The sequence below is a fragment of the Notechis scutatus genome, chromosome 4, assembly GCF_049901735.1.
Source record: "Notechis scutatus isolate UNSWTSFEM ecotype Mainland chromosome 4, rNotScu1.2, whole genome shotgun sequence".
NCBI classification, from domain to species: domain Eukaryota; kingdom Metazoa; phylum Chordata; class Lepidosauria; order Squamata; family Elapidae; genus Notechis; species Notechis scutatus.
The window spans coordinates 164,920,726-164,936,292 of record NC_142012.1 but is presented as its reverse complement, the minus strand read 5'-3'; the positions used below and the strand labels follow the sequence as shown (position 1 = coordinate 164,936,292).

General features: G+C 46.6%; 1 protein-coding gene across 3 annotated transcripts in view; it reads left to right on the top strand.

Annotated features, from left to right (window-relative positions):
• The window catches only part of PRSS56 (serine protease 56), a 47,945-nt gene that overhangs the window by 10,042 nt on the left and 22,336 nt on the right, over positions 1-15,567 (top strand). For 2 of the 3 annotated variants that reach the window (XM_087965539.1, XM_087965538.1), the window contains 6 exons: positions 899-1,088; positions 4,498-4,606; positions 5,613-5,772; positions 6,611-6,753; positions 9,617-9,776; positions 13,343-13,531. In XM_087965539.1, coding sequence (XP_087821665.1) covers positions 899-1,088; positions 4,498-4,606; positions 5,613-5,772; positions 6,611-6,753; positions 9,617-9,776; positions 13,343-13,531 — 951 coding nt within the window. The remainder of the gene's footprint in view (positions 1-898; positions 1,089-4,497; positions 4,607-5,612; positions 5,773-6,610; positions 6,754-9,616; positions 9,777-13,342; positions 13,532-15,567) is intronic. The other variant, XM_087965540.1, reaches the window with a different exon arrangement.

Sequence of the window (15,567 nt, the reverse complement as noted above, 5' to 3'; positions counted from 1 at the left end):
ACTGACAGATGTTGGAGAGGACTTAACCACTGGGTAAAACACCAACTGTGTTTGTATTGTTCCTCAGCAGAGCCCGGATTCAAATTTTGCATTCTGTGTACTAATTGCTTGCAAAATACAGTAATACAAATTGGAGCCAGAGGAATTCCAAGATGTAAACAAAAATGCCATTTAACTCTCAGTTCCTTCTGTTAAACCATCTGCCTGCTATTTAATAGGCTCTAACTTTAACGTCGCTTTTCCCAACCTGGAGCCCTCCAGATGTACGGGGGCTCCTCGACTTACAACCAAATTGGGACCAGAATTCCTTAATTAAACAAAGGGATGATTAAGAGAGTGGACACCAATTGTATGACCTTTTAGCCATGGTTGTTAAGCGAAAAGCTGCAGTTCTTAAGCGGATCGTGAAGTCATTAAACGAATCCAGTTTCCCCATTATGACTGCTTTGCCCTGGTTATTAAGGGAATGGCTGCAGTTCCTAAGTGGATCGTGCAGTTGTTAAATGAACCCGGCTTCCCCGTTATGACCTGACTTGTGAAAAGGTCGCAAAAGGGGGTCATGTGACCTTGAGACACGGCAACTTTAAGACCTGTGGACTTCAATTCCCAGAATTCCTCAGCCAGCTTTCTGGTTTTAAATTGCTGTACCGCTCCTTCAGATTTCCCCCCGCCCCGCCCCGTTTATAGCAACTTGAAAACAGGCAAAGGAATGTTTTACGAGTTGACATTCGGCTCCCCTCACTTCTTGAAGGTGACCTGTACAAAGCAAAAAAACAAATCGAATGCAGGTATAGCTAGCTTTGCTGGCTGAGGAATTCTGGGAATTGAAGTCCACAGGTCTTAAAGTTGCCAAGGTTGGAGACCCCTGCTTTAACTGATTATTAACCTTTTCCCGCAGAATCCTGTGGGCACCGTGTGGTCCCTGCCCCCAACGTGACTCTGCCGAAGGGGAAGATTGTGGGCGGCAGTCGTGCAAAGCCAGGTGCCTGGCCATGGCTGGTGTCGGTGCTGCTGAACGGAGAGCTGATGTGCAGCGGGGTGTTGGTGGGCAGCGCTTGGATTGTCACAGCTGCCCACTGCTTCACCGGGTAAGGCCAACAGAAGGGATCAGCGAGGTCATTTAGTCCGACCCCTGCCTAGGGTGGGTCCACAAAAGTCTCTCTGATAAAGGACCCACTGACTTCTCCTTGAAGGCCTCCAATGCAGAACTCACTGTTTTCATGTGGCGGACTGTTCCACTGGCTCCTTTTGTCGCTTGCCTCTATTTCTTCTTCTGTTCTCCCCTTCTTCTCTCCTCCCTTCTCTCGTGTGGTCTTAAAAGGCCTTGGTAAGGCCACACTTGGAATATTGTATCCAGTTTGGGTCGCCATGATGTAAAAAAGATGTTGAGACTCTAGAAAGAGTGCAGAGAAGAGCAACAAAAAGGATTAGGGGACTGGGGGCTAAAACATATGGAGAACAGTTGCAGGAATTGGGTATGTCTAAGGTAAAGGTTCCCCTTGCACATACATTGTATGATGATCCAGAGTGGGATGCAAAAGCAACAAAGTCACAAAAACAGGTGAAGTCCCTTTAATTCCTTCAACTTGACTTCAAAGGTCCAATTATCATTGACTGAAGAAAAAACTCCCTCACAAACAGTTGCAAAAAGGAAGAACTTCCGTTCAAACTCAAAATAAATATAAATTATCAATAGAAAAAAACAACACAAACCACACTGAAGCAATTAATGAAACAAGGCAGGATAAGGTCTTGAAGACGTCCACAGATATCGGAACACACACATTGGGAAGGACGCCAGAACTCAGATAAGAACTGACAGACTAGAATTATTTTCACGCTTTGCTTCCCGCACTGTCCCATGTGCAGTTTGTCCTTTTAAACGGTCTTCACAGCTGCAGCCATGAAGGGGATCAGGGCCCTTTCCTCCCCCATAAACCATGCCATTCATGTCTCTCCCTTATCCGTTCCTCCCTGCGTGCCCTAGGATGGAGAGGGGATGGGCCCGGGTCTTCCTCTGACTGCCCAGCCGGCCTGTGCCCTTCCCCAGCCTCCTCCACAACCTCTGGAGACACATCTCCACAACCTCCGGAGGCTGTCGGCTGTTCTTCCTCTCCCTCGGAGTCAGATTCTAACAGGGGCATGACACATTGCTAGTTGTTTCCAGCTCTAAAGGGCGCTACTCATCTCCGTCACAAAGCCAAAGAGCCAGCGCTGTCCAAAGACGTCTCCGTGGTCACGTGGCCAGTATGACTAAACGCCGAAGGAGCATTGTTACCTTCCCACCAAAGTGGTCCCCATTTTTCTACTTGCATTTCTTGTACATGCTTTCAAACTGCTAGGTTGGCAGAAGCTGGGACCAGTAACGGGAGCTCACTCCATTACACGGCGCTAGGGATTCAAACCGCCGAACTGCCGACCTTTCTGATCGACAAGCTCAGTGTCTTAGCCACTGAGCCACCGTGTCCCTTGGGTATGTCTAGTCTAGTGAAAAGGACTAGAGATGATATGATAGCTGTGTTCCGATATCTCAGGAGTTGCCACAAAGAAGAGGGGGTCAAGCTATTCTCCAAAGCACCAGAAGGCAGAACAAGAAGAAAGTAAATAAGGAAAGAAGCAACTTAGAATTAAGGAGGAATTTCCTGACAGTGAGAACAGTTAATTAGTGGAATGACTTGCCACCAGAAGTTGTAAGTGTTCAATAACTGAAGGTTTTAAAGAAGAGATTGGACAACCACTTGCCTGAAATGGTGTAGTTTCCTGCTTGAGCAGGGGTTGGACTAGAAGACCTCTGAAGTCCCTTCCAACACTGTAATTTTGTTAACGAAAACCCACCAAACTTTAATTCCTGGGGAATTCTGGGAGTTTAAGTTCACAATAGCAATAGCACGTAGACTTACATCCTGCCTCACACTGCTTTACAGCCCTCTCAAAGCGGTTTAGAGTCAGCATAATTGCCCCCAACAATCTGGGTCCCCATTTTACCCACCTCGGAAGGCTGAGTCCACCTTAAACCTGGTGAGATTCGAACTGCCAAATTACAGGCAGCCAGCAGGCAGCAGAAATAGCCTGCAGTACTGCACTGGAACCACTGTGCCACCACAGCTCTTAGTCTTAAAATTTCCAAGTTTGAAGCTTCCTAGTTTATGGGAATGTAATGACTCTAGGTGTGATGACCCAAAGGGGCGTGGCACAAAAGCAACACAGTCAAATAATCAGTAGGAGTCCCTTTATTAGCTCCAACTTTGCCCCCAATGTCCTGGTTACCTTTTGGCTGGAAAAAAAAACTCTCCCAGGAACAGCCTTTGGCTGCAGAGAATCAAGTCCAAAACATGGTCAACAAAAACTGTCCAATCAAGGCAAGATGAGGTAATTAGGCCAGCAGAGCAAGAGAAGGAATTCCAGACGTGAAGGCACGGCAATAACTCAACATGTTTGGGAGGATTCCAGGAACACAGATAATCAAAGTCAACACAAGATAAACTCACGTTTGTTCCCAGCAGACACCGCACTCAGTTTGCATCTCTTTTAAACTCTCATTCCCAGGTGTGGCTAATGAAGGGAATCAGGGCCCTTTCCTTCCCCGTAAGCCATGCAACCCATGTTGCTCCTTTCTCCGTTCCTCCCTGTGTGCCCTAGGATGAAGAGCGGGTGGGCCTGGGTCTTCCTCTGAACTCCCTCTCCCTTGTTCTACCTCTTCCCTGCTCTGCCCAGCTGGACTTTGCCCTTCCCCAGTTTCTTCCACAGCCAACGGAGCCACACTCCCGCTCCCTGTCAGCTGTTTGTCTTCCTCCTCGGATTCAGACTCCGACAGGGGCATGACACTAGGCTGATGACTTGCTTAACTCCAACACCAGTTCTTCTTGCTCGTCTCTTACACCTCAGGCATTTCCTCGAGGTGCCCATCCAAATAGTAAAGAGGGCCCAACCTGTTTGCAAAAGCAGGTGTTTATGGAATTGGGGGACTGGGGGGGGTCTATCAGAGATCCTAAACTCTGTAGGGAGAGAAATACAGATAGTCCTCGACTTACAACAGTTCATTCAGTGACCATTTGAAGTCACAATGGGATTAAAAATGTTACTTATGACTTTTTTTCACACTTAGGACCGTTGTACATCCCTGCGGTCATGTGATCAAAATTCAGATGTTTGGCGACTAACCCATACTTATGACGGTTGCCGTTTCCTGAGCTCAGGGCTGCCGATGACTTTTTTTGCAACCGTCTGAAAAGCAAAGTCAAGATTCGCTTAGCAACCGTGTTACCGACTTCACAACTTCCCGGATTTGCCTAACAACCGGGGGCAAGGAAGGTCGTAAAAAGGGGACGGAAATTCACTTTGCAAATGTCTCACTTAGAAACAAAACATTGGAGGTTCAATTGTGGTCATAAGTGGAGGACTACCTGTACCTGTGTCAGGGTGGACAAGGCAGGGAGAAAGCCCCGTGTAGGGGGTGCCGAATTTTTTACAATTTCCTGGTTTTTCTCCCGGTGGTAGAAGCCGAAATGAGCTGGCCTGGTCCGTGGTCCTGGGTGACTATGATCTAACCAAGTGGGATGAAGGCGAACAGGTAGTGCCCATCAGCCGCATCCTGCCGCACCCCAAGGTGAGTCTGGGCTCTGTGCCTGCCCATTGTTTGCAGAGTAGGATTAGAATAGAAAATATAGAATAGAATAGAATAGAATAGAATAGAATAGAATAGAATAGAATATAGAATAGAATATAGAATATAGAATATAGAATATAGAATATAGAATATAGAATAGAATATAGAATATAGAATATAGAATATAGAATATAGAATAGAATAGAATAGAATAGAATAGAATAGAATAGAATATAGAATAGAATAGAATAGAATAGAATAGAACAGAATAATAGAAATTATAGAATAGAGTAAAGCAGAGAAAATGAACAGAACAGAATAGAAATGCAGGAATAGAATGGAATGGAATGGAATAGAACAGAATAGAATAATAGAAATTATATAATAGACTATAGTACTGAAAATGAATAGAATAGAACAGAACAGGAATAGAAATTCAGGAATAGAATAGAATGGAATGGAATGGAATGGAATAATAGAAATTATAGAATAGAGTACAGAAAATGAATAGAATAGAGCAGAACAGAACTGAACAGAAATACAGGAATAGAATAGAACGGAATGGAATGGAATAAAACAGAACAGAATAGAATAATAGAAATTATGGAATAGAGAAAATAAGTAGAGTAGAATAGAATAATAGAAATTATAGAATAGAGTACAGAAAATGAGTAGAATAGAATAGAGCACAGTGCAATACAATATAGAAAATGAACAGAACAGAATAAAATAACTTCATGGTCACTTTGAATGTACACTAATTGGCATAGATTAAAAGTGAAATTTAATTGCATGCACTCTTAAAGGGTCACCACCTCCAATTTTACTCTACATAGACATGACAAGATAAATAAATAAATGAATAAATAAATACAAAATGATGCACATACCCACATATATTTTAATATGACAGAGAAACCACACAGTCTAGTTTGCATGTATCCACGTACATGGCTGCTTGGCGCTCTTTGCCCCCCATTGCAATGGCCGCTTTCTCTTTCTGTAGTTCGACCCCAACACTTTCCACGCGGACGTGGCTTTGCTGGAACTGAGTGCTCCCGTGCGCCCCTCGGCCTGGGTGGCCCCCGTGTGCCTCCCGGAACGGGCCGTGGAGGTGAGCCAGGAGGCCCTGTGCTATATCGTCGGCTGGGGCTCGCTCTATGAAGGTAACGGTGCGGCTGGGGTGGGGGTGGTCCTCCCTTTGAGGTGGCTTAGTTTAAGGCTATAGACCAGGGCCCCCCAAACTTGGCCACTCTTAAGGCTTGTGGACTTCAACTCCCAGAATTCCCCAGTCTGTTTCTTTTTTCTCTTAACCTCCTAAAGTGGAGAGCGATTGCAGAGGAAGGGATCACAAGAGAGTAAGCTATGCTGGCTGGGGAGAATTCTGGGAGTTGAAGTCTACAAGTTTTAAAGTTGCCAAGTTTGGAGACCTCTCCTATAAAGACTTTCAGGCCAGGGAATTACAGGTAGTCCTCGGCTTACGACCACAATTGATAAGGAGACCAACCGTCCTCCTTTAGGGAGGACAGTCCTTCTTTTGTAAGTTCTGTCCTCTCTCAAAAAGCGTCCCCTCTTGCATGTCCTCCTTTTTGATATTTGAAGACTAATCTGTAAATCTCCATATTTGATCGATGCCGATCCTATCCATTGCGTGTGATGTGACGCATTTGTATTTGACATGATAGATTCATCAAGGCGTGCGGTGAGGCGCGATTATGTGATGCATGCGTTCCACACAGGAGAATTGTTTTGAGAGAGTGCGCCGCGCGCAAGTGGCTTTGTTTTTGTTTTTTAATTTATTTGTATTATTTGTGTTTATTCGTGTCCTCCTTCTCATTGTAAAAAAAGTTTACAATGAGCCCCAAATTTCTGTTGCTAACCAAGAAACGGTTGTGAAATGAATTTTGGCCCCATTCTACGACCTTTTTTTTTTGCCACCGTTATCCACTCGGTGTAGCCATTCCTTGGTGTGGCCCTTCATGCATCCATCTGCTTCTCTCCTAGACGGGCCGCCTGCTGAGGTCGTCATGGAAGCTCGGGTGCCCATCCTGGCCCCGGACCTTTGCCGTGGGGCTCTAGGGAGCCAGCTGGTGAGCGGCGCCATGTTTTGTGCTGGGTACCTCTCTGGTGGCATCGACTCTTGCCAGGTGAGGCTCCGAGAAGGAGAGGGGACTGCAGGTAGAAGGCACGTGATGGCCACTCCCTGCTGTGATGACCCAGAGTATATCAGAAATAGAACAAAATCCAAAACGTAACTAAAAGTCCTTTCATGCCTTCAGCTTGGCTTCGCTGTTTAATGGTTCACAGTGGAGGAGTAAACTATTTTCAGAATAACGTTTCAAAGGAAAGAAACACAGTTCGAACTCCAAGAGCTGATAACGAAGCAAAAAACCAAAAACAAACATCATTGAATAAAGTTCCAGGACAGGCCAGGATAGATAATTACCAACTTCAGGAAGATAACCGGGGACAGTCCATTGGAAGAACGCCAACCAAGATAAACCTTCTTTAGGAATAAAACACTAATTTGTCTCCAGCGTTTGCTAGCACGCAGGTCCAAACTCTTATGCAGATCTCACACCTGCAACCCACGAAGAGGATCATGGCCCTCTCCTCCCGAGTAGACCACATTTTTACGCTGATCCTCTCCTCCCTGCGTGCCCTAGGATGGAGAAGGGATGGGCCTGGGTCCCCCTCTGACTGCTGAGCCAGCCTCTGCCCTTCCCCAGCCTCCTCCACAACCTCTGGAGCCACCCTTCCACTCCCTGTTGGCTGTTCCTCCACTCCCTCAGAGTCCGTCTCCACCAGGGGCATGACACCTGCCCAGTAGGTGTGGTGGCAGGTTCTGGCCTAGGATCATAGAGACTCAGGTCCTAGACCCAAGAGTGGACAACTACCGGTATGGCTCCTTTGGAACTTTTAAATATATAACATAGTTACAGATTAATAGAGTTGGAAGGGACCTTGTAGGGCATCTAGTCCAGCCCTCACCCCAACCAAACACCATTGACCCTACACCATTGCTGACCGATGGCGGTTCAGTCTCTCCTTGGTTAGGATTAACCTTGGTTGTTTTTATTTCGCTTTTTGTCCAAGGCTGAACAAGCCTTGAGCACTGATGGAATAATCAGAATAGAGCTGGAAGGGATCCCGGAGGTCACCTAGTCCAACCCCCTGCTCAAGCAGGAGTTCTATACCATTTCAGAGCAGTGACTGTCCAGTCTCTTCTTAAATGACTCCAGTGATAAAGGTCCCACATCTTCTGAAGGCAGTTTCTGTTCCGTGGGTTGATTGTTCTCGCAGTCAAAAAATTTCTCCTTTATTTCCAGGTTAAATCTCTCCTTGTTCAGTTTCCATCCACTGTTCCTTGTCTGGCCTTCAGGTGCTTTAGAAAATAGCTTGACCCCTTTCTCCTCTCTGTTGGCAGCCCCTCAAATATTGGGAGATGCTCTCCTGGCTCCCCTGGTCCTTCTCTTCCCTAGACTAGCCAGGCCCAGTTCCTGCAACCATTCATTGCATGTTTTAGCCTCCAGTCCCCTCATCATCCTGGTTGCTCTTCTCTGCACTTTTTCTAGAGTCTCAGACTTGTGGACTTCAGTTCCCAGAATTCTCAAGACAGCATGACTGGCTCAGGAATTCTGGGAATTGAAATCCACAGCTCATAAAGGGGCCATAGTTTCCGGCCCTATCCTAGACTATTCTCAGCCATGATGTTCTGATAGCGAGGAACGTCGTGACAAGTGAGGACAATTAACCAGTAGAACATCTTCCCTCCAGAAGTTGTAAATAGAATAGAATAGAATTCTTTATTGACCAAGTGTGATTGGACACACAAGGAATTTGTCTTGGTGCAAATGCTGTCGGTGTACATAAAAGAAAAGATAAATTCGTCAAGCGTCAAGAATCATAAGGTACAACACCTAATAATAGTCATAGGGTACAATAAGCAATCAAATCATAATAGAATAGAATAGAAAATAGAATAGAATAGAAAATAGAATAGAATAGAAAATAGAATAGAATAAAATAGAATAGAATAGAAAATAGAACAGAATATAGAATATGGAAGGGTATATATGGAACAGAATGGAATAGAAAAGAACAGAACTGAATAGAAATTAGAAGAGACTATACTAACGAATAGAGAATGGAATAGAATAGAATATTCTCTATTGGCCAGTGTGATTAAACACACACAAGAAATTTGTCTCTGGTGCATAAGTTCTTGGTGTACATAAAAGAAAAGATACATTCATCAAGAGTCAAGAATCTTAAGGTACAACACTTAATGATAGTCATAGGGTAGAATAAGCAATCAAATCATACTAAGAAACAGTGCATATAAATCGTAAGGATGCAAGCGACAAAGTTACAGTCATACAGTCACAAGTGGGACGGGATGGGTGATAAGGAGTGATGAGAAGATTAATAGTAATAGTACTGCAGAAAATAGTTGAACAGTGTTGAGGGAATTATTTGTTGAGCAGAGGGATGGCGTTAGGGGAAAAACTGTCCTTGTGTCTAGTTGTTCTGGTGTGCAGGGCTCTATAGCGTCGTTTTGAGGGAAGGAGTTGACACAGTTTATGTCCAGGATGTGAGGGGTCTGTAGATATTTTCACAGCCCTCTTTTTGACTCAGGGTGCAGGATGCAGGTCCTCCATGGAAGGCAGGTGGGTAGTAATTGTTTTTTCTGCAGTCCTAATTCTCCCCTGAAGTCTGTGTCTGTCCTGTTGGGTTGCAGAACCAAACCAGACAGTTATAGAGGTACAGATGACAGACTCCATAACGCTCCAACACTGGAAGTTTTTAAGAAGAGATTAGAGAACGCTTTTGTCTGAAATGGTATAGGATTCCTGCCTGAGCAGGGGCTTAGACTAGAAGACCTCCGAGGTCCCTTCCAATTCTGTTATTCTGTTTTATATTCTGTTATAATCTACAATTTGAAATTAATTCTTGGGACACAGTTCTGTCCTCCTCCTGTTTTGGACTTGCAACCGTTTCTCCTTTCAGGGGGATTCGGGAGGCCCCCTGATGTGCTGGGACCCTTCGCTGGAGCGCTACGTCTTGTATGGAATTACTTCCTGGGGCTCTGGCTGCGGGGAACGTGGGAAACCGGGAGTGTACACTCGTATCCCTGCCTTTGCAGACTGGATCCGACAACAGATGGAGAGTGAGTGCCTTTCTCCAACGTCACCAGCAGGGGGCAGAATAGACCAAAGGGATGGATCAGCCAGTCTCAACCTGGACAAGTTTAAGATGAGTGGACTTCAACTCCCAGAATTCCCCCCGCATAACTGAGTTGGAAGGGACCTTGGAGGTCTTCTAGTCCAACCCTCCCTGCTCAAGCAGGTGACCCCTAGCCAGCCCATTTTGGACAAGTGGCTGTCCAGTCTCTTCTTGAAAACCTCCGATGTTGGAGCACCCACAACTTCTGAAAGCAAGCAGTTCTGCGGATTCGTTGTTCTCACCGTTAGAAAGTTTTTCCTTAGTTCTAGATTACTTTCTCTCCTTGATTAGTTCCTGTCTGTTGCTTCTTATCCTGCTCTCAGGTGCTTAGAGAATAGGTTGATCCCCTCCTCATTGTGGCAGCCTCTCAAATACCGGGAGACTGCTATCGTATCATGTGCATTTCATATCATGGAATGCACTACCTGACTCTGTTGTTACATCCTCAAACCCCCCACTCCTTTAACCTCAAACTTTCCACTATTGTCCTCACCCCATTCCTAAGAGATATGTAAGGGGCGTGCATAAGTGCACCATCATGCCTACCATCCCTGTCCTATTGTCCCCATTGTACCTATTTCCTGTATTCTTACTCATCTTTATACTTATTCCTATTACCTTGTAAGCCATTGACAAATCAAATAAAATAAATAAATAAAAGAAGGAAGGAAGGAAAGAAGGAAGGATGGAAGGGGGAAGGAAGGAAAACAGGGAAGGGGAAGGAAGGAGAGAAAAGAAGGGAGGGAGGAGAGAAAAGAAGGGGAGGGAGTGGGAGGAAGGGAGGAAAGAAGGAAGGAAGGGGGAAGGAAGAGAACAGGGAAGGGGAAGGAAGGAAGGAAGGAAGGAAGGAAGGAAGGAAGGAAGGAAGGAAGGAAGGAAGGAAAGAAAGAAGGAAGGAAGGAAGGAAGGAAGGAAGGAGAGAAAAGAATGGAGGGAGGAGACAAAAAAAGGGAGGGAGCAGGAGGAAGGAAGGAAGGGAAGGAAAGGAGAGAATACCCATTCCTAAGAGGTCTGTAAGGGGCGTGCATAGGTGCACCATCGTGCCTACCGTCCCCTCCTATTGCCCCCATTTATTCGTGCCTATTTCCTGTATTCTTACTCATGTTTATACTTATACCTATTATCTTGTAAGCGATTGACAAATCGGATAAATAAATAAACCAAATAAATAAATCTGTCAGTCTGTGCTCCATTCAAAATCCAAGAAAGAAATACTTAGACTCCATAGATTATAGGAAAGATATCTTTTACTGAAATTTGAAGTGGAAGCTACAGGTAGAATTCTGAATCTGAGAAATTAGGCGCGCAGATCACATATACAAAGGGATGGAATTGTTCCCACCCCCCAAAGTTCAAAAGACTCTTCCAATTAAAAGTTCTGAATATGATCATGTGGGCATCTTCAGGTGGTGATGAGGCCTCTGTCCGTTGACCTTGACATATTTTGATAAAAATTCGCAGTTGCTCAAAGGAAAGAAGGCTAAGCAAGGAAATAGAAAGTTAAGAGCAGGAATTTATCCTTCCCCCCCACTCCTCATTTATACAACACAAGAATGTAACACCTCCAGCTCTCTTCCCAGACACAACCCCTCCCCCCGTTACTCATGGCAGCCGAAAGATGCAAAGCAGTAGAAAAGATCTTGGAGGCTGACAAAATCAAATGTCACCCCTAGTCCTTCTTTTCATTAAACTAGACATGCCTAATTCCCGCAAACGTTCTTCATATTTTAGCCTCCAGTCGCCTGATCATCTTTGTTGCTTCTTCTTTTTTTTTTTTTTTGCACTCTTTCCGGAGTCTCAGCATCTCTTTTTACATTTGTGGTGTCCAAAACTGGGCATAGTATTCCAAGTGTGGCCTTGCCAAGGTCTTATAAAGTGATGTGAACACTCCATGTGATCTTGACTCGATCCCTCTGTTAATGCAGCCTAGAACCGTGTTGGCTTTTTTGGCAGCTGCTGCACACGGCTGACTCCTATTTAAGTGATTGTCCACTACGACTCCCAAAGTCCCTCTCACAGTTACTGCTATTGAGTCAGGCTCCACCTGTTCTGTATCTGTGCATTCAGTTTTTCTTGCCTAAGTGTAAAAATCTTATTTTTTCCCACCGTTGGATTTCATTTTGTAAGATAGGGCTGGCTGGGGAATTCTGGGAGTTGAAGTCCACCTGTCTTAAACTTGACCAGAGCGGCTTGCAAATGCCCAAACCTAGTTTAGCCAAACCCACGATCCATGGTGGGGCAGTGAATAGAATGTAGTAGGGCAGGCTGACTCTTCCCACTGCCAGGAGTTCGATCCTGACTGACAGCTGCCTGCAATTTGGGAAGTTCAAATCCCACCAGGTTCAAGGTTGACTCAGCCTTCCATCCTTCCGAGGTCGGTAAAGCGAGGACCCAGATGGTTTGGGGGCAAGAGGCTGACGGGGTGGGATTCTACTGGTTCGGACTGGTTCAGGCAAACTGGATGTTAAATTTGCATCTGGTTCATCGAACCGGTATTTGAACCGACCAGCTGGCCCCGCCCACTCTGCCCCTCCCCTCCCAGGAGTCTCCACATGACCCATTTTCAATGCAGGTAAGTGCAGTGGAGGCTCTGGGAGGGGAGGAAATGGGCTTTCGTACCGGAAGTCCAGAAACAGGCCTGTTTTCGGCTTCCAGAGGGCCTTCAGAGCCCGGGGGAGGCCATTTTCGCCCTCCCAGAGGCCTGAGGGAAGCCTCCGGAGTCTGGAGAAGGCCAAAAACAACCCTTCTGGAAATTCTGATAGGCCACACCCACCATGGCCACGCCCACCCAGCAACTGGGCAGGGAGCCGGTTGCTGGGATTTTTGAATCCCACTCCTGGTTGTAAAAGCACCATAAAGCGGTATACAAATCTAAGTGCTATTGCTGTGATGGCGAACCTATGGCACGCATACCACAGGTGGCACGCAGAGCCATTTGTGCCGGCACGCGAGCTGCAGGCAAACTTACCTCACTGGGCATGCGCGTGCCTCACAGCTGATTTTCAGCGGGTTTGAGGCCTTTTTCGGCCTCCCAGAGGCTTGAGGAAGGCTTCTGCAGGCTTTGCAGGCTGAAAGCTAGGCCCGTTTTGTCACTTCCTGTTTTCCGACAATACCGGAAGTGACAAAACGGGGCTACTTTTCGGCCTGCAGAAGCCTTCCTCAAGCCTCTGGGAAGCCGAAAAAGGCCTCAAACTAGCGGAAAATCAGCTGCGAGGCACAGTGCAGGTAAGGGAGTGGCAGGGGTGGGTGAGTGGGTGGGGATTGTGCGCGTATGTGTAGGGAGCATGGGTAGGCGTGCATTGCCTTCTGGGTGCTGGCGTATGAGCGCGAGTGTGCAAGCATGTGCACAATTTTTGGCACAGGAGCCCAATAAAGTTAGCCACCACTGTGCTATTGCTATTAACCAAATCTTGCAGCCACATTCTCATGAAAGGGTAAGTTCTTGCCTGTTTGTCAAGAACAGCTAATGGGGAAATTTTCTGCCCCTCCCTCTGTTCTCCTCCCACGCAGGATCTCCCTCCAGCCGGGAGCCCAGCTGTTCAGAATGGCTGGCTGCTGTTCGGAAGCCGGGAGACAAACAGCTGGCAGAAGTCCGTCACTTATGCGCCTTCTATGCGCAGCCTTGTGCCTGGTCGTCCAGCCCAGCAGCTTGTGCCCAGGCTGCTGAGGAGAAGTGCAAGGGGAAGAGACAGCAATGTGGTAAGTGATGTGTGCGCCCTGAAGAAACTTACACAGGTAGTCCTTGACTTAATGACCACACTTGGGTCCAAATTTTCCATTGCTAACTCAAAATAATTGATAAAGAGTGTTTTGCTCTATTTTACAAGCTTGCTTGCCACATTGGGTTAAGCGAGTCACTGCAGTTGTTCGGTGAAACATCCGGTCGTTAAACGAATCTGGCTTCCCTCGCTGACTATGCTTGTCGGAACCCGGCTGGGAAAGTGACAAATGATGATCACGTGTCATGCCCCTGTCGGAATCTGATTCTGAGGGGGAGGCCGAGCAGCTGACAGGGAGTGGGAGTGTGGCTCCGTTGGCTGTGGAAGAAACTGGGGAAGAGCAAAGTCCGGCTGGGCAGAGCAGGGGAGAGGTAAAGCAAGGCAGAGGGAATTCAGAGGAAGACCCAGGCCCACCTCCTCTTCATCCTAGGGCACGCAAGGAGGAACGGAGAAGGGAGCAATGGGAGTTGCATGGCTTATGGGGGAGGAAAGGGCCCTGATTCCCTTCATTAGCTGCAACTGGGAACATGGTGTTTTAAAAGGGAGGTTGCGCACAGCAACTTGTTGACAGCAAATCATGAATTATCTGTTATTGTCGAGGCTTATCTGGGTTCCTGGCATCTTCCCAACTGTGTTTGTTTTGTTGGCCTTTCAAGTCTGCAACTCCTTATCCTGATCTGTCTAGTTAATTGCTGCAGTGTGGTTTGTGTGGATTTTTACTTACAGTTTGTAGGTACTTTGTTTCGGACTGAATTTCCTCCACTTAAAGACTGTTCCGGGGAGAGTTTTTCTCCAGCCGAAGGTAACCTGGACATTGGGGGCAAAGTTAAAGGGACTCTTTTTACTTATGTGACTGTGTTGCTTTTGTGCTATGCCCCTCTGGGTCATCACATCACGTGACCCTGGGACAGTGCAGCCATCATAAAAACACGCCAATTGCCAAGTGTCCAGATTTTGATCACATGACTGTGGAGGTGCTGCCATGGTTGTTAAGTGTGAAAACTCATCGTGTCACTATTTTCGGTGCTGTTGTGATTTGGGACGGTCCCTAAACGAATGGTTGTAAGTCGAGGATTGCCTGCTTGTTGGTCGGGTGTCATGATGGTCATAAAATGAGTCACTTATGTTGACCAACCTGTAGGAGATAAGAAGATTGAGCCTGAGGGAGGGGTCAAATATGTCATAAGTCACAAGTCCCTGCGTGTCCGCAAGAGATATACATCCAGCCCACCTTAAATTCCTTTCTTATCTCCCGCTCATTTCCCTTGACTGTTAGTTGGTCAGATTCTTGTAGAGCAGGGGTGTCAAACTCAAGGCCCGCAGGCCAGATGCACCCTGCAATGTGATCGGATCCAGCCTGCGGGACCATCCTGGTGTACCCAATATGAAGAGGAAAGATCGGCCCAGCGTGGCTTTGGCCCGGTTTACCCAATGCGAAGAGGAAACATGCCAGCAGTTTGGGGAATGGCTCCAAACTGGCCACGCCCACTCAGTCGGCCATGGCTACCCGGACCCCCGAGGTCATCCACAGCCCTGATGTGGCCCTCAATGAAATTGAGTTTGACACCCCTCTGTGGTAGAGAGTTTAAGCTTGCAATAAATCTTTATGCAATATTCATTTGAGCTGCTTGAATCTCCTGATTTGACCTTAACCCAAGAATCTGACCAACTAACAATCAAGGGAAATGAGCGGGAGATAAGGAAGGAATTCAAGGTGGGCTGGACTTAGATCTCTTGCAAGTGAGCAGGGACTTGTGGCTTATGACACATTTGACCCCCTCCCTCGGGCTCAGCCTGGTCATCTCTTACACTGCCCCATTTGTCGACCGTTTTTTAGTCAAGGACTAGCAAGAAGCATGGCGGCTCAAGTGTTTGGAATCCTGGGCAGGAGGTTAGCAAGCTCGCATTCGAGACCCAAGAGCTGCCATGGGGCTGGGTCGAGCTCACATCCTTCTCTCTAGCTTCTGCTGGGGACATGGAAGGAGCCCCCCAACTGGGCATCCCAAGGGTGACATC